This window comes from Suncus etruscus, chromosome 4 (genome assembly GCF_024139225.1).
Source record: "Suncus etruscus isolate mSunEtr1 chromosome 4, mSunEtr1.pri.cur, whole genome shotgun sequence".
Classification (NCBI taxonomy): domain Eukaryota; kingdom Metazoa; phylum Chordata; class Mammalia; order Eulipotyphla; family Soricidae; genus Suncus; species Suncus etruscus.
Genome location: NC_064851.1, coordinates 12,446,107 through 12,465,668, shown reverse-complemented (window position 1 = coordinate 12,465,668; position 19,562 = coordinate 12,446,107). Strand labels below are relative to the sequence as shown.

The 19,562-nt window shown below is 41.2% G+C and overlaps 1 protein-coding gene across 1 annotated transcript; it reads right to left on the bottom strand.

Annotated features, from left to right (window-relative positions):
* Positions 1–1,877: 1,877 nt before the first annotated feature.
* On the bottom strand, positions 1,878–17,497 carry LOC126006523 (A-kinase anchor protein 3-like). The gene is given in 4 exon segments (XM_049771980.1): positions 1,878–2,033; positions 3,831–4,708; positions 4,745–6,176; positions 17,417–17,497. Coding segments are annotated over 4 exon segments (2,547 nt in total).
* Positions 17,498–19,562: the final 2,065 nt, after the last annotated feature.

The window sequence follows — 19,562 nt, the reverse complement described above, 5'->3', positions numbered from 1 at the left end:
ATAATGACAAAGAAATGCAAGGTATCAAAACAGGGACACCTAGATTGCCTTTTAGATTGTAGAAATGAGAAGGGACAGGAAAATAAGACAGGAGGCAAGAGACGAGAGACAGGGGCCTTGAGCAACAGGGTGGAGTAGAGATGTGGTATGTATATATCTAAACCACAGAGCCAACACTGAAAGCCAACATTGAAATTCAACGTGCAACAATTAGAGATGTGCCTGTCTGTACATGATCTGTGGACCTATGTTTTGCTGCTTCTCATATGTGTTGCCAACTCGTGCACATGGTACCCAAACACACATTTTGCTCATCTCTCTTGAGATGTGTACTTTCATCCTTTCCTACTACTGTGCTGGTTGTGTTCCAGGGCTCTCTCTTCCTTCAGCTTTCTTTTTTTGTTGTTGTTTTTGTTTTTGGGCCATACCCATTGATGCTCAGGGGTTACTCCTGGCTATGCACTCAGAAATCACTCCTGGCTTGGGGGGACTATATGAGATGCCGGGGTATCAAACTGCGGACCATCCTAGCGCTTGCAAGGCAGACACGCCTTACCTCTTGCCTCTCACACCATCGCTCTGGCCCCATTCCTTCAGCTTTCTTGAGTATCTCTCCTCCCTCTCTCTCTCTCTCTCTCTCTCTCTCTCTCTCTCTCTCTCTCTCTCTCTGCCTCATCCTTTCTTTGGATTTCTAAATAAAAACTTGTTTTTACTTTAAAAAAAAAGTGCCTGTTAAGAGGCAAACTGGAGTGTGGGGAGGGAGAACCTGGAAACATTGATGGAAAGAGGTTGTTTGCCCAAAACTTTGTTATGAATAACTGTAAACAATGATAACTCAATATGAAAAAAAAAAACACCTGGGCAGGAGTGATATCACAGTGGGAAGGGTGTTTGCCTTGCATCTGGCCTTCCCAGGTTCATTCTCTGGCATCCCATGTGATCACCCCACCCCAAGCCTGCTAGAAGTAATTTATTTTTATTTATTTTATTATTTTTGGGCCAAACCCAACGGTGCTCACAGGTTACTCCTGACTCTGCTCAGAAATCACTGTAGCAGGCACAGGGGACCATATGGGATGCCGGGATTTGAACCACCATCAGTCCTGGGTCGGCCACTTGCAAGGCAAATAAATGCTCTACCACTATGCTATCTCTCTGCCCCTCTTGGATTTTATTTATTTTGGTTTGGGGCCACACCCAGCGGTGCTCAGGGGTTACTCTTGGCTCTGTGCTCAGAAATCACACCTTGCAGGCTCCATGGACCATGTGGGATGCCAGAATCGAACCCGGACTGAAAAGATAGTATAGCAGGTAAAGTTCTTGCTTTGCATTTAGCTGACCAGTTTGGCCGCACTGCACGGGGTTCCCTGAACACTTCAAGAATGATCTCTGAGCACTGAGCCTACATGCCTTAGCATGCCTGGAGCACAGCTAGGTTTTACCCTGAAACAACAAAGTATATGTTTTCACTTGCTTGAATAGATTGGGACTTGTTTTTCCTCATCCAATGAGCCATTAGTGATGAGACAGGTCAACACTCCAAGATCTGTCTTGACATATCTCTGCATGATACTACTCTGCCCTCTGCCTGCCATCCTATTTCATTCTCACGTCTTTATCATCTCAGCCTGGATGCCCTTTGGTTCCCCCTTCAATGAAGCCACACAACAGAAGCTGTTTGATTGTAATTGTTTAATTTCTTGCTTGCATGGACAGAAAACTGCAAAATCCAGTGACTTAGTGTGTGATGACGAGTGGTGAGTTTGAGTGGAAAGACAGGAATGAGAGTGTTCACCCTGGAAGTGAGGAAGGCTGGAGAGAGGGTTGGAGTGAAGAAGCACAGGATGGGGGAGAGCCTGCAGCAGAACATGCTCAGGTCACAGGTTCTCCATGAGCCAGTCCAGCAGCTGCAACTTAGTGACATTTCCTACTGCCTCGTTCAGTTGCCTTTCCTTCTCATAGTGAAGCACGCACTGGAGCACCTCACCCACGCTGCGTCCCCTTTCCACTGCAGCTGCCGAGAGCTGAAGGAGCTGTCAGGAAAAAGCGAAGGAGAGTAGAGTCAGTCCTAGGTAGAAGCTGGATGAAGAATGGTTACAGACTTATACATGTATGTAATACTTAGGATGATCATATGACTTTCAAAACATCCAAGTATTAGTTACATACATGCATGGGCACTTGTATTTCTGGAAGCCTAAGAAATTTATTGGAAGGAAGGAAGAAAGGAAGGAAGGAAGGAAGGAAGGAAGGAAGGAAGGAAGGAAGGAAGGAAGGAAGGAAGGAAGGAAGGAAGGAAGGAAGGAAAAGTTTTTATTTACAGGAAAGAAAGGAAGGAGGGAGGGAAGGAGGGAGGGAGGGAGGGAAGAAGGGAAGGAGGGAGGGAAGAAGGGAAGAAGGGAGGGAAGGAGGAAGGGAGGGAGGAAGAAAGGAAGGAAGAGAGGGAGGAAGGAAGAGAGGAAGGAAGGAAGGAAGGAGGGAGGGTGGGAGGAAGGAAAGAAAAAAAGGTTTTTATTTCCAAGGATGGAAAGAAGGAAGAGAGGAAGGATGGGAGGGAGGGAGGGAGGGAGGGAGGGAGGGAGGGAGGGAGAGAGGGAGGGAGGGAGAGAGGGAGAGAGGGAGGAAGGGAGGAAGAGAGGAAGGAAGGAGGAAGAAAAGAAGGAAGGTTCACACCAGTGGTATTGGTGCTGAAACTGTATGTCAGAAATTTAACTATGACTAACTTTGTAAATCATAATACTCTAAATCAGGGGTCTCAAACTTGCGGCCCGTAGGCAGCAAACGGCCCTCCATACAACATTTTGTGGCCCTGCCCTAGAGGAATCATTTTTTGTTTTGTCTTGTTTTAGTTGTTTAGGTTACACCCCCCAATGTTCAAGGCTTACTACTGACTTTGCACTCAAGGATCATCCCGACTTTGCCTCCTGTGGCCCACAGGTAAATTGAGTTCGAGACCCCTGCTCTAAATAAAAATATTTTTAAAAGAAATTACCTCTGTGTCACTCTTTGCTACTTAGTGGGAACCACAATTATTTTCAACTTAGTGGCAATTACTGGAGAAGTAGTAGTCAAAGCCCTACTGTGTGTATGTGTGTGTGTGTGTGTGTGTGTGTGTGTATGTGTGTATACATGCATTTATTTATAGTTTTCTAAAATTAAAAACTTCCTTTAGTGAGCAGTTTCTAGGTCTAACTTTGGAGGACCAAGGAGTCAGAGTTCATGTATTTGGGCCTGCAATAAGTGATCTACTGATAGCTTGTCTACCCAGTTCTTTAGTTTTACTTCTCAACTGATTCAGAACTTAGGGCAAAGGATAGAGAGATGCTGTTATGCGAATCTTAAAAAACAAAACAAAACAAAACAAAACACCTCAATACCTCCTAACAAAGCACCTGAGAATAATAGCAGGTTCTAAAAACTCAAACAGTAGGTGTTTGCTAAAGAGTCATTCATTCCTCACCCTCCTGAAGCATCTTTTCTTCTCAACACATTCCAAACTTAATCCCGGCATTTTCTGCTCATTGTCAGACAAGGCTGCACTACCCAAAATTCAGTCTGAAGTACAGATCTTGCTCGTAATCTCTTGCAGGATCCTTGCCTGTATATTTGCACTAAAAACACATATTCAAAAGATGTTTCCCTCTTCCCTTTGATATGGCATATTGGGCAAAACCCTGCATTCTCTCTGTTAATGTATCTTCTAATTCATATTGTGCTTCTAGTCTTCTTGGGGTGGAAAACTTCCATTTAGAAAGAAAACAAAACTTGAAATTCCTCAATAATCCTTCCTCAACCATTCCACATCCCCCCCTGGCTCCAACTTTCCTTACCTTTTCCTGGATGCCTTCATCATCGCCAGCAAAATACAAGATAGGGACATTGAGCTCAGAAGCAGCCACCCATTGCAGGACAGCTTGGAGTTGTTTGTTCTGAATCGTGTCCGTGTCATTGTGATTGCTGACAATGACTTTGGGTGCTTCACAGCCTGTGGGAGGTCGTACGGATGCACATCGCAATTCATTGTGGATAGCCTGGTAGGTGTTCTGCAAGAGTGCCTCTGTGGTCCCTGTGCCCTTGACGGGCAAACACTCTAACACACACTCTGGGATGGTCGGAGAGGGCAAGTTGGCATCCCCACACTTATCTCCCAGGTCTCCTAAGGGAGAGTCACAGGACTTGGCAATAATGAGACACAGCTTCATCACTGAATCTGTCAAATACTCTATCATCTGCCCATTCAAGTGGCCTTCTAACTTGCTGGCAACCATCTTAGTTAATCCAGACAGCAAACCACTGCCGCCACTCTCATTTGATTCACATGAGCTGATGGGACAAGGGGTCATTGGTCTTTCACACCTGCGTAACTCGTCTTCATTCACTGGCGATTCAGCTGTCTTTTCAGGGGTTTGCTCCCCATTGAAAATGGTCTCGTTAAGGAGATTCTGGATAAAGTTGAAGAAAACACTCATCAGACCTTTCTTCTCTGCAGTCACTTCTTCTTGGTCACCTCTTTTCACGGGAGACTTCAAGCAAGTCTCATCAGAAAATAGAGGGGGCTTCTTCTGGGGAAGGTTGGTGGCATTGGCAGCTTCAAGGAAGCTCTGGGCATCCATGCTTCCTCCCTGTGCTAGGTGGTGCTGAATCAAAAGTAAGGCAGTCACAATCAGGTCCATGGCCCAGGAGTCAGAATCACACATAAAGTTATTCTCTGGGCAAGGCACAGGAGGACAAGGCACAGGAGGACAAGGCACAGGAGGACAAGGCATAGGACAGCTGAGGTTGCAAGGTTCCAGTGGAAAGCCAAAGGGTATTTCAGGTTCAGGCTTACACTGCTTGTTAGGAGTTCCCTTGTTTGCAGGCTGGAAGCATGAAGAGGTTTCTTTTTCATGGTTCTTATACCACAATGACAACCCTTCTCTGATTACGTGCTCACCCAGCGTTTCAATACAACTCTTCTCCGGAGATTTGCATGGAGACATGCTCATTTTCCCCTTATATTTACCTTCTGATTTTATGGAACTATAGTTTAGATTTCGATGTTTGGGGTCTCTATGATTCATGGAGAAAAGAGAATAGGCCTCAGATATGTCTTTCATAACAGTGTTGGGTTGTTTCTTGCAGAATACCATGGTGTACAACTTCATCATCATGGCATCCATGATGTCTGAGGCTTTCTGGCTTCCATGACAGAAGAAGCTCCTTTTCACAGCAGAGACAAAATCTGTATCTGTCATCAGAGTGCCTGTGGCATTGTGGAGATTTTTCATGAAGGAGTCGATGAGATCAGAGACAACATCTCTGGCATGTTTTAACAGCACCTTCTTGAGTAGACAAGTGGCTATGGTGGTGTCCTTTACTTGGATATTCAATGACTTCATGATAGAGACCATCATGTCTGAGACCACGTTGTTGGCATAGGTCATAATCCCTTGACTAACAGAAGCTGAAAAGTCATCAGGCCTTCCTAGTCCTCTCAGAAACCTTCTCTCCCCGAGTACAAATGCCCTTCCGTTTTCTCGGGCGTCACCTGCATTCCGAGATTCAAATTCTTCCTTAAAGAAAAAAGACTTAGGAGTAGGCTTGTAATAGGGACACCTGCCATCCTTGGTGTTCTCCATCTTGAAGGTTCTCTTGTATCTCAAACCAGGGGATCTCTGGGAATTGTCCCTGCCACCAGAGCCAGGAGTCTTATCATGAGCAATGTCCTTGGAACATTCGGTGACGGTTTTGTGTACCAACTCTGAGGCAACTGCGCTCAGGCTCTTGGGGGAAGGGGGATCTTCCCCGAGGTACAATGACTGATGGACACATCTGTTATCAGTCCCATCAATCCTCTCATTGATCTCCTTGCGGGCCATGGCTATAACTAGATTTGTGAGACGATTAGCATAGAAGGAAATTTCATCCACTGTACCCTTGTTACCAATTCGGCAACAGATATCCTGTGGTGGGATTTCTTTGTGAGACGCCTCAAAATGGAATCTCCCTGGCTGCCTCTGATTGGTGGTATTGCAATAATCCACCATGAAACCCACGTGTGGCTCTGGTGATCGGGCCATTTCCCCACCTACTGTTGACTCTTCAGGCTTGAACTGAGCCTCTTGCAACCCTGCTGTACTTTTTTCCAGGTCTTTGCGGAGCCAGCTGAGCACTTCGATAGGATCAGTTGAGGCTTCCTTAAAAACAGACAAGGTTTCACACGATTATAACAAAATAAAGATATGGAATAGTCAGGACAACCTTAAGATCACCTCTCTGAGGCCTTATCTGCTCCATCCCAAATCCTCAACCAATATTTAATGAATTCCTACCAAGTATCAGGCATCATTTCAAGTAGTTTTACTTTAGTTTAATGTTTAAAATAATTTGTACAGTTAATCCAAGTGTTAACTCTTATTATCTGCTAAGGAGGAAATGAAAGAATGGAGCTAAGATTAAGTTACTTATTTTAAGTGATACGGCCACTACGCTCCCTTGCATCTAACATGTTAAGAACTATGAGAAGTAAAAATATATAACCATAAGATCTAAAAAAAAAAAAAAAGCAGTCAACAGTTGAACTAAATCAGATTTTTAGAATATTGATACTAATAGTTACCTTTTTTAATGGGCTACTTTATTTGTTTGTTTTGGGGCCACACCCATTGACAACGCTCAGGGCTTACTCCTGGCTATGCACTCAGAAATCGCTCCTGCCTTGGGAGTATCATATGGGATGCGGGGGAATTGAACCATGGTCTGTTCTAGGCTAGCACTTACAAGTAGATGACTTACCTGTTGTGCCACTGCTCCGACCCCTACTTTATTTTTATTTATATCTGGTATGGTTATGAAACTGGGAAATTCAAGAAAATTTAGTATGTCCATCAATTTTTAAGTCTTCATTAGCATCATATTGAATAAACTAATACCTTCTAATGGAATTCTATCTAGACATCACTTGAACAATCTGATTTTTAACATGCAAGTTTATATATATGAGCAATTTTATTTTTTTTTTTTTGTGAATATTCTTTGGTGGACTCAGTCTAAGTTCTTTCTATGCATCTGTGCATCTTTCTATGCTTATAATAATTTTTTTCTTTTATGTTTAAATATTGTAGGCCATATCACTTAAACATGGCTAATGTAAAAATGTATGTGAAAGTCATATCTACTGTCCTATGGAAATTATATTTGCCATTATTTGGACATAATCAGATAATGACCTAGAAGTGATCACAGGTATTATCTGGGAATGATCACAAGTATTATCTATCATATAAGAATAATTTGGCATCAGGGCCTGAGCGGTGGCACAAGCGGTAAGGTGTTTTCCTTACATGTGCTAACCTAGGATGGACTGAGGTTTGATCCCCCAGCTTCCTATATGGTACCCAAAGCCAGGAGCATTTTCTGAGTGCATAGCCAGGAGTAGCCCCTTAGAGTCACCAGGTGTGTCTAAAAAAACAAACAAACAAAAGAAAGGGAAGAATTATATTATATATATTAAATATATATTATATAATATATATTATATATATTATAATTATCAAGGTCATGTAGTTCCTAGTTCTAGCTCCTTAAATATTGTGTTTGTCAAGCATGGTGCCATTGTTTTACACACAATATTGCATTTAATTCTCATACATACATGCAACCTAGATGTCACTCAATTTCACAGATGAACACACACAGAGGATTAGAAAATTTGAACACTAAGTTTTTCTAACTACTACAGCATGGGCTCTAATATTTAAATCCACTTCTGACGCTAGAAGAGCTGGTTTCCACTCTCACAATATATTGCTATCTTTCATATTCAGTGCTGGCGATTGAACTGAGGTTGGCAGGATATAATGCAACTGCCTTAATCGTCCCATCTCTAGCCAGAAAAGCAAATTTACCAGCTGTTTGTGGACCATTCTCTCAGTTCAAAATCCTCTTGAATGGTTCTCCTAAATAGAATAATAGCAGCTGTAGAGAGATAGGTATACCTTAATAAAAATTGCAGAATCATAACATGCCCTTTCACATTTTCTGATTCTATTTCTCATGGAGGTTGTTTATAACAGGGCACACCAAAGGAAAAACCATAGCAATGCAATGGGACAGAGATGATCTGCTATCTCCTCTCCTTGGGTGAAAAACATGTTTTGTTTTCATTTTCACATTCACATCAGTACTTCTGATTTATAAAGTGATTTTTAAATTAAAAAAATTTTAAACTTAAACAATGTGGTTACAACGCTGTTCATACTACAATAGTTTCTTCACAGATCAAGTTATTCATGATTGAATTACAGTCACACAATGTACAACAACATTTACCAGCGTAAACACATACAGATGTGTTTTTATATTGTTCCTTTGACCCTCGCCAGTTTCTTGTTAATGAATTAAATAAAATCTTAATTTGGGGGCTTTGGGCACAATCCAATGGTGATTCGAGATTATTTCTGGACCTGTGCTACCCTATAATCTGGAATGTTAGTTACTCTGTAGTGCCAGAGAATAGAGTCTAAATAGAATCTCTAACATAAGGGTTTGTTGTTGTTTTGTTTTGTTTTGTTTTGGGGCCACACCAGGTGATGCTTAGGGGTTGCTCCTGGATATGAACTCAGAAATCGCTCCTAGCTTGGAGGACCATATGAAATGCCAGGGGATCAAATCACAGTCCATCCTAGGTTAGCAGATGCCTTACCTCTTGTGCCACAGCTATGGCCCCTCTAACATGAGTATTTTTTAGGTAATTTTTATTTTGACCACAGTGAATTAAAAATCTTTCACAGTGGGGCCAGAGAGATGGCATGGAGGTAGAGCATTTGCCTTGCATGCAGAAGGACAGTGGTTCTAATCCCGGCATCCCATATGGTCCCCTGAGTCTGCCAGGAGCGATTTCTGAGTGCATAGCCAGGAGTAACCCTTGAGCACTGCCGGGTGTGCCCGCCCCCCCCCAAAATTTTTCATAGTAATATTTAAGATAGTGACCTTGTATCATGTTGTCCTCCCTCTAACATGAGTTTTATATAGACATGAAAGTCTCTATTTTCCGTTTTCTGAAAATGATCCTTTGAATGATATTTCATTCTAGAAAATTTTGCCAAAACGTTCAATAGGATGGACCATAAGAAGTAAATGTCATCAAGAGAGGTTTACTACATGCTTCTACCCGTGGCCCTTAGGAGTGAATCTGAAGCATCAAGAGGATTAGCAGGAATTTTGTTTTCTTAGGATTTTCATGTTCCTCTCTATTAATTTGGTCTTTGGTTTGCAGTCTAGTTCTTAGATGGCAAATAATAAACTGATAACAGCAGTGACCAAGAAATTGACTCGATTGTCTTACATGTCTGAGCCTTCTTCAATTGACTAATGATGAGAGACAATATTATTTGCTTTACTAGTTTTATTTTTGGTTTATTTTCAATTCAAATACACTAAAAATTTAATTGTATTTAAAAATAGAAGAGCTCAGGGGCCAAAGTGATAGCATAGAAATTAGGGTGTTTGAGAGCATAAAAACCGGCTAACCTTTGCAGGGGCTGGCTCCCTGTGTGTGACACCAGGCGGGGAAAGTCCGCGAAAGTACACTGGCCCAGTGGGGCTCAGCTGTGAAAGACCGTGAGTGTGACCTGTCTATGTCTGTCTACTGTCCTCTTGCGTGAAACTCTTGCGAGTGGGGCAAAAAGAGCCTCCAGAAACCTCGCTCGCCCAGACGCCATTTTCAGGGAGGGACTTCAGAGCATAAAAACCGGCTAACCTTTGCAGGGGCTGGCTCCCTGTGTGTGACACCAGGCGGGGAAAATCCGCGAAAGTACACCGGCCCAGTGGGGCTCAGCTGTGAAAGACTGTGAGTGTGACCTGTCTATGTCTGTCTACTGTCCTCTTGCGTGAAACTCTTGCGAGTGGGGCAAAAAGAGGCTCAGAGGAGCACGGCCGCTCCGCTTCACTACGCGGCCGTGCACTCTTTCTAAGGAAAGAACTCCATTGCAACAAGAAGGAAAAATCACACTAAGAACGGCGCTATATCACAGAAGCAAACATTTCTCTCTGGACTGTCTTCTCTGTTGCATGCTCAGGCCTAAGATTTGACCCAGTGTGAGGCTTCATCCACGGAGGACTCCCCTCCCTTAGAGGCAAGTCAGCCCATCCAGAAAGGGAGGAGCCAGAGGAGTGTGCTGCCTACATCATATAGACAATGAATACCACTACAACACGTAGAAAAACCCACAATACAAGTGTGACAATGGGGAAACAACGCAGGCCAGCATCAGACATAGAGAATGAAGATGACAATTCTGAGGACCAGATAATGACTGAACAACTAATCAACCTCTCAGATAAGGACTTTAGACTAGCAATATGGAAGGTGCTCAACAGACTCCAAGAAACCATGGATCGAGTTGAACAGAACACTAATAAGAACCAAGAAAATATGAAGGCAGAAATGACAAAACTCCAAACTGAAATAACATGTCAACTAACAGGACTGAAAAAGTCAGTAAACGAAGTGAATGACAAAATGGATAAGCTCTGGGACAGGGTATCAGAAGCTGAGAATAGACTTGGTGCTGTGGAAGATGAGATACATAACAATTCCATACAGCAGGAGAGATTGGACAAAAAACTTAAAGCAAATGAGCAGACAATGGAAAAATTAGTCAAAGAATGGGAACAGACGAAAATAGAAGTCTATGATAAGATCAACAGAAACAACTTAAGAATCATTGGAGTCCCAGAGACCCAGGAAGAAAATTTCCAGGAAGAATCAATGGTCAAGAACATCATTAAAGAGAAACTTCCAGAGCTAAAGAATATATGTGATCAAATCCTGCATGCCCGAAGAGTACCAACCAAAAGAGACCCCAGAAAAACCACCCCAAGACACATCCTAGTCACAATGACAAATCCCACAGATAGAGACAGAATTCTGAAAACAGCAAGATCAAAAGGGGAAATCATGTTCAAGCAAGCTTCCCTGAGATTTACAGCAGACCTGTCACCAGAAACGCTCAATGCCAGAAAGCAGTGGTGGGATATTGTGACAAGACTGAATGAAATGAATGCTTCACCCAGAATACTATACCCAGCAAAACTCACTTTCCGGTTTGATGGAAGAATACATGGTTTCACAGACAAAAAACAGCTCAGAAACTTCACAGACACAAAACCAGTCTTAAGAGAAAAACTGAAAGACCTAATCTAAGACAAGACTGACCAAAAGACACACCAAATTTTGAAATAAAGATGGCGTTAAATCCCAGGACAATTCTTTCTCTCAACGTCAATGGACTAAATGCACCAGTTAAGAGACACAGAGTGGCTAAATGGATCAAAAAACTCAATCCAACCTTCTGCTGCCTACAAGAAACGCACCTGAATAGTCAGAACAAACATAGACTCAAAATAAAAGGCTGGAGAAAAGTTATCCAAGCAAACAACACCCATAAAAAAGCTGGAGTGGCCATACTAATATCAGATAATGCAAACTTTATACTCAGGAAGGTTGTAAGGGACAAAGATGGACATTTTATATTAATCAAGGGGTACGTAGAGCAGGAAGAATTCACCGAATGAGGGGCCAGCAAAATATTTAATACAACTGTTGACAAATCTGAAAAATAATATCAACAACAACACAATAATTGTGGGGGACCTTAACACGGCTTTGTCAACACTGGACAGGTCAACCAGACTGAAACCCAACAAGAATATACTAGACCTGAGGAGAGAAATGGAAGAAAGAGGCCTAGTGGATATATATAGGACACTCCATCCCCAGAAACCTGGATACACATTCTTCTCCAATGTACATGGGACATTCTCCAGGATAGACTACATGCTGGCACATAAAACATACCTCCATAAGATCAAGAGGATAGAAATTTTGCAGACTACCTTCGCTGACCACAAGGCTCTGAAATTATTTGTGAACTCCAAAGGGACTCAGAAGAAACACTTTAACACCTGGAAGTTAAACAGCCTCATGCTCAATAACCAGTGGGTCCGAGATGAAATCAAGGAGGAAATAAAAAGGTTCCTGGAAACAAATGACAATAAAGACACAAACTATCAGAACTTATGGGACACAGCAAAAGCAGTACTGAGAGGAAAATTTATAGCTTTGCAAGCACACATCAGGAAGGAAGAAGGAGCTTACCTGAGTAGCTTAATGACACAGCTAATAGAACTAGAAAATGCTCAACAAAAGGACCCAAGAACAGGAAGACAGAAGGAAATAACAAAGCTGAGAGCAGAAATCAACGAAGTGGAAACTCAAAAAACAATCCGAAAGATCAACGAAAGCAGAAGTTGGTTCTTTGAAAAAATAAACAAGATTGATAGACCACTGGCAAACCTAACAAAGAAAGAGAGAGAGAGAGAAACTTGATAACTCGTATCAGGAATGAAAAAGGAGAGATCACTACTGATATGACAGAGATTCAAAGGGTAATCAGAAACTACTTTGAAAAACTCTACGCCACTAAAAATGAGAACCTGGAAGAAATGGATAAATTCTTGGACTCTTATAATCTTCCACGGTTGAAGGAAGAGGATGTAGCATATCTAAACACCCCCATCACCATTGATGAAATTAAAACAGTAATCAAATGTCTGCCGAAAAACAAAAGCCCAGGTCCAGATGGATTCACTAATGAATTCTATCAAACTTTCCAAGAGGAACTACTGCCAATCTTGGCAAGACTCTTTCATGAAATTGAACAAACAGAAACACTTCCAAATAGCTTTTATGAAGCCAACATCACCTTGATACCTAAACCAGACAGAGACGCTACCAAAAAAGAAAATTACAGACCAATATCACTGATGAATGCAGATGCAAAGATCCTCAACAAAATCCTGGCAAATAGGATTCAATGCCTCGTTAAGAAGATCATCCACTACGATCAAGTAGGTTTCATCCCAGGAATGCAAGGCTGGTTTAACATCCGTAAATCTATCAACATAATACACAACATCAATAACAAGAAAAATAAAAACCACATGATCATATCAATAGATGCAGAGAAAGCATTTGATAAGGTCCAACACCCATTCTTGATCAAAACTCTCAGCAAGATGGGAATGGAGGGAACCTTTCTCAATATAGTGAAGGCCATCTACCACAAGCCAGTGGCAAATATTATCCTCAATGGAGAAAAACTGAAAGCCTTCCCTCTAAATTCTGGCACAAGACAAGGCTGTCCTCTCTCACCACTCCTATTCAACATAGCACTGGAAGTACTTGCTATAGCGATTAGGCAAGAAAAGGATATCAAGGGAATCCAGATAGGAAAGGAAAAAGTCAAGCTCTCACTGTTTGCAGATGACATGATACTCTACTTAGAAAACCCTAAAGACTCTATCAAAAAGCTTCTAGAAACAATAGACTCATATAGCAAGGTGGCAGGCTACAAAATTAACACACAAAAATCAATGGCCTTTCTATATACCAATAGTAATAAGGATGAAATGGACATTAAGAAAACAACCCCATTCACAATAGTGCCACACAAACTCAAATATCTTGGAATCAACTTGACTAAATATGTGAAGGACCTATACAAAGAAAACTATAAAACTCTGCTCCAAGAAATAAGAGAGGACACACGGAAATGGAAACACATACCCTGCTCATGGATTGGCAGGATTAACATCATCAAAATGTCAATACTCCCCAAGGCATTATACAGATTTAATGCCATCCCTCTAAAGATACCCATGACATTCTTCAAAGAAGTGGATCAGACACTTTTGAAATTCATTTGGAACAATAAACACCCTCGAATAGCTAAAGCAATCATTGGGAAAAAGAATATGGGAGGAATTACTTTTCCCAACTTTAAACTGTACTACAAAGCAACAGTTATCAAAACAGCATGGTATTGGAATAAGGATAGGTCCTCAGATCAGTGGAATAGGCTTGAATACTCAGAAAATGTTCCCCAGAGATACAACCATCTAATTTTTGATAAAGGAGCAGGAAATCCTAAATGGAGCAGGGAAAGCCTCTTCAACAAGTGGTGTTGGCACAATTGGATAGCCACTTGCAAAAAATTAAACTTAGACCCCCAGCTAACATCATGTACAAAGGTAAAATCCAAATGGATTAAAGACCTCGATATCAGCCCCAAAACCATAAGATATATAGAACAGCACATAGGCAAAACACTACAGGACATTACAGGCATCTTCAAGGAGGAAACTGCACTCTCCAAGCAAGTGAAAGCAGAGATTAACAGATGGGAATATATTAAACTGAGAAGCTTCTGCACCTCAAAGGAAATAGTGCCCAGGATACAAGAGCCACCCACTGAGTGGGAGAAACTATTCACCCAATACCCATCAGATAAGGGGCTAATCTCCAAAATATACAAGGCACTGACAGAACTTTACAAGAAAAAAACATCTAACCCCATCAAAAAATGGGGAGAAGAAATGAACAGACACTTTGACAAAGAAGAAATACGCATGGCCAAAAAACACATGAAAAAATGTTCCACATCACTAATCATCAGGGAGATGCAAATCAAAACAACGATGAGATACCACCTCACACCACAGAGAATGGCACACATCACAAAAAATGAGAATAAACAGTGTTGGCGGGGATGTGGAGAGAAAGGAACTCTTATCCACTGCTGGTGGGAATGCTGTCTAGTTCAACCTTTATGGAAAGCGATATGGAGATTCCTCCAAAAACTGGAAATCGAGCTCCCATACGATCCAGCTATACCACTCCTAGGAATATACCCTAGGAACACAAAAATACAATACAAAAACCCCTTCCTTACACCTATATTCATTGCAGCTCTATTTACCATAGCAAGACTCTGGAAACAACCAAGATGCCCTTCAACAGACGAATGGCTAAAGAAACTGTGGTACATATACACAATGGAATATTATGCAGCTGTCAGGAGAGATGAAGTCATGAAATTTTCCTATACATGGATGTACATGGAATCTATTATGCTGAGTGAAATAAGTCAGAGAGAGAGAGAAAAACGCAGAATGGTCTCACTCATCTATGGGTTTTAAGAAAAATGAAAGACACCCTTGTAATAATAATTTTCAGACACAAAAGAGAAAAGAGCTGGAAGTTCCAGCTCACCTCAGGAAGCTCACCACAAAGAGTGATGAGTTTAGTTAGAGAAATAACTACATTTTGAACTGTCCTAATATTGAGAATGTATGAGGGAAATGTAGAGCCTGTTTAGGGTACAGGCGGGGGTTGGGTGGGGAGGAGGGAGATTTGGGACTTGGGTGATGGGAATGTTGCACTGGTGATGGGTGGTGTTCCATTTATGACTGAAACCCAAACACAATCATGTATGTAATCAAGGTGTTTAAATAAAAAAAAAAATTGAATGCTAAAAAAAAAAAAAAAAAAAAAAAAGAAATTAGGGTGTTTGCTTTGCATGAGTCTGATTCAGTGTTGATCTCTGGTATCCCATATGGTACCCTGAGCCTGGTAGGAGTAATTTCTGAGCACAGAGCCAGGAGTAACTCCTGAGTGGCACCAGATGTGGCTCTAAAATAATAGAAGCACTCCTTAATCTCTGGGAAAGTTTTTTGTTTCTTTTGAGACATGACTGAAAGATGATGATGATTATTTGGTTTAAGAATACAACATAATGATTTGATATTTGTGTGTGTGTGTATATATATACATATATATGTGTGTGTGTGTGTGTGTGTGTGTTTTGGGGTCACAACTGAAGTGCTCTGTGGTTACTTCTGACTCTGCTAAAAAATTACTACTGGTGGGGCTGGAGAGATAGCATGGAGGTAAAGGCGTTTGCCTCACATGCAAAAGGACGGTGGTTCAAATCCTGGCATCCCACATGGTCCCCGAGCATGCCAGGAGCGATTTCTGAGCATAAAGCCAGGAGTAACCCCTGAGAACTGCCAGGTGTGACCCAAAAACCAAAAAAAAAATTGCAACTAGTGGTGCTTGGGAACAACATGTTATGCTGGGGATCAAATCTAGCTAACATCTGTAGCCACTCATTTTACTTTTTTCTTCATGTCATGAGAACTTTCCAAATCTCATCTAAGTATCTTTAGATTATATAATCCTAGACTACAAACTACTAATCACCATGCTGTGTATTATATCTCTGGACTTTACATATTGCTATATATGTTTACCTTTTGACTCCCTTGTCATATTTAGCTCACCCCTTCTGACTCTGGCTACTGGCAACTACCAAACTGTTCTTTACATTCAAGAGTTAATTTTTGTTATACTTTCCACACTTAAGTGAGATTAAACTATCTGACTTGTTTCACTTAGCATCATGCCTTCAAGGCCCTTCTATGTTGTGGTAAATGGGCAGACTGACTTTTTTCTTATAGTTGGATAACATTCCATTGTTCACATCTGCCATCCTTCCTCCATCCATTCCTCCATAATGGATACATCCATAACTGTGTTATTGTGAATAATGCTTTGATTAGCATAGGGGTGCAGATAGCTTTTTCAAGTGTTTTTAAAACATTTTTAAAGTGTTTTCATGAGATACATACTCATATGTAGCTAACAGGGGCACATATGACAATCATTTCCTTAATAATTTCTGCATATGATTGCAACTAGATTTAAATAAGACAATATCGACAGATATTTGTATGCTTAAATTGATGTTTGTAATGTAGATATTAATATCAAACATTTCAGATAAATATTATCAGGGGTCGAGTGACAGCACAATGGTAGGCTGTTCGTTTACACAAGGCTAAGCCAGGGAAGACTCGGGTTCAATCTCTGGCATCCTATATAGTCCCCCGAGTCTGCCAGGAGCAATTCCTGTGCTCAGAACCAGAGGTAACCCCAGTTATTAGTAGTTGCTGCCTGCGCTTTCTACTTCTGCAACTCTTGGAGTTAATTCCCTCTCACTAAATTATTTTCCAAATTTACATGGCTTGGCATATTTAATTAGCATGAATTTAATTTTAAATGTTGGTAAATTTACATATTATGAGTGGCGCCCATCCTCGGAGTTGACTGCAACTTACTGTGTCTGAGACCAAGTAAGAATTAATACATGCTGGATGAGGAAGGCAGAAGGGCAATAATTTGAATGACAGATTATGATTCAAATATTTTTGTTTGGATGCTCTGGGCCACAACCAGCAGCACTCCTGGCTCTGAGCTCAGAAATCCCTCCTGGCAAGTTTGGGACCTTTTGGGATGCTAGGGATCAAACCCTGGTCTACTGAGCCTGCTGAGAGTGATTTCTGAGTGCAAAGACAGGAGTAACCCATGAGTACTACCAGATGTGGCCCTAAAACCAAAAAACAAACAAACAAAAATGGGAACTTAAGGTTTCTCAAGAAATCTATAATCAAAAATAAGAGACAGAGGGTAATGGTGCAGAGAATGAGGTAATTCCTAACATTCCACAGATCCCAGTTCAAAATGGACCCTCACCATTTCCCATTCACCAGGTGAATAGACATCAACTTTGCAAACTCCATTTTGGCTTTTTAACCAGTCAACCCTTTTCGACATCTGGAAGCAGAAAAAGAATGAGAAAGATTAACAAGGGTCCATGAGAGGAAGATGTAACAAGGAAACTCACTGTGCTGTGCAAAATTGAACTAACATTTTCTTTTCTTTTTCATTTATTTATTTATTTGTTTGTTTATTTATTTATTTATTTATTTATTTATTTTGGTATTTGGGTCACACCCGGCAGCGCTCAGGGGTTACTCCTGGCTCTATGCTCAGAAATTGCTCCTGGCAGGCTCAGGGGACCATATGGGATGCTGGGATTTGAACCACCGTCCTTCTGCAGGTAAGGCAAACACTCTATCTCCATGCTATCTTTCCGGGCCTAAACTAACATTTTCAATAGAGACTTGTCCCAGGAGCTTCTTCAGACCCACCCAACTCTGAATAGCTTCAGTCTCAGCTCTCAAAAATGCAGAAATTTCTTAAACATGCATCTCTATCCTTTAGGCCAATACCTGGGAAAGGTGCTTAACTAGTCGTGTCCTACTGCTTGTGATCTTCCTCAATACGGATCTTTTCAAATAGCACTCAAAGCTTAACATGATTACCACTGACTTAATTTACTCCTTCTTTGCCACAACTATTTTTTTAAAGTAAAATAGGATTTAAATTTAATTAATTTCTAAAGAATTAACTAAGTCTAGCACTCTTTTGTTTGTTTTTGTTTTGGGGCCACACCTGGTGTTGCTCAAGGGTTACTCCTGTTTCTGAACTCAAGGGTCACTCCTGGCAGTGTTCATGCTGGTGAGGGGAGGGACCATATGGGATGCCAGGGATCGAATCTGAGTAGGCAGTGTGCAAGGCAAATGCCCTACTTGCTGTGCTATCTCTCCGGCCACAAGTCTATCACTCTTGATATTAATCTCTCAAATCAGTCCAAAATTCTGGGAGGAAATTCTCAGTCTCCATGTTTTAGTCAAACTTATGAATGCCAGGAAAAGCAGTATGGCCTAATTTTACTGTAAATGCAGAAACTTCTTGATGATGCTAATTCTCTCTGTCCCTAAATCTCTTTATTGCTTTCCAAACCAAAGACATTATAGTTGTCCTCATTTCTGATCCACCCTGCAGTTGCTATACTTCTGTTTCTTTGTTGGGAGGTAGAGGAAATAAGAAAGGATTTGGGCCACACCTGGCAGTGCACTCAGGGATCACTTCCTAATGATCAGGGAACCATATGGGGTGCATTTAGGGACCAGAGTCTGTTGTGTGCAAGGTAGATGTTCTTTCTACCTGCTGTACTATCTCTCTGTCCCACTGATGTTTATTCTTGCTGCTGCCAAGGTTACTTCTCACTATGGAGATCAAAACTTCCATTCCATCTACCCCCTAGCTTTAGGGGTTTTTTGTTTGTTTGTTTTTGGTTTTTGGTTTGGGGCCACATCCAGCAGTGCTCAGGGGTTACTCCTAGCACTGTGCTCAGAAATCCTTCCTGGCATGTTTGAGGGACCATATGGAATGCTGAAGATTGAACCCATGTTCGCCCAGGGTCGGCTGTATGCAAGGCAAACTCCCTACCACAGTGCTATTGCTTTGACCCCATGGCTTTAGTCTTGTCCACATTCTGCTACATGACATCTTTATCTTTGAATACAAATCTGTCATATGCCCATAAATAATCTGCAAGTCTGAGCTACTTCTCTTTGCCTTATTTCATGCTTTACTTTTCATGATCTTTTTTTATTCTCAACTTTGCTTCAGCCTAAACTTCACAATCAGCAAGGTGGAATAAATGGTCAATATTCTCCTCCCCAATGTTTCCAAATATCCCATGAAACCAACAGCCATACCCATATTTTGATTCTAACAAAACATTTATTTAAAAATACTTACCAAAGTCCAAATTGTATCCCATTTTTAGAAAAAAATGGTTTTCTATAAAGAATTGTTTGAAATAAGTAGTGGAGCTATTTTAGTGATTCATTAACTGAATAATTGGAAAATACCTTTTAAAGAATTTGGGGCTACAGAAGGAGATTTTTAGTAATGCCCTTCCTAAAAATAAATAAGAAGTGTCAACACTAATCAAACACAGACCTACACAATTTAATTTGATTTAAAA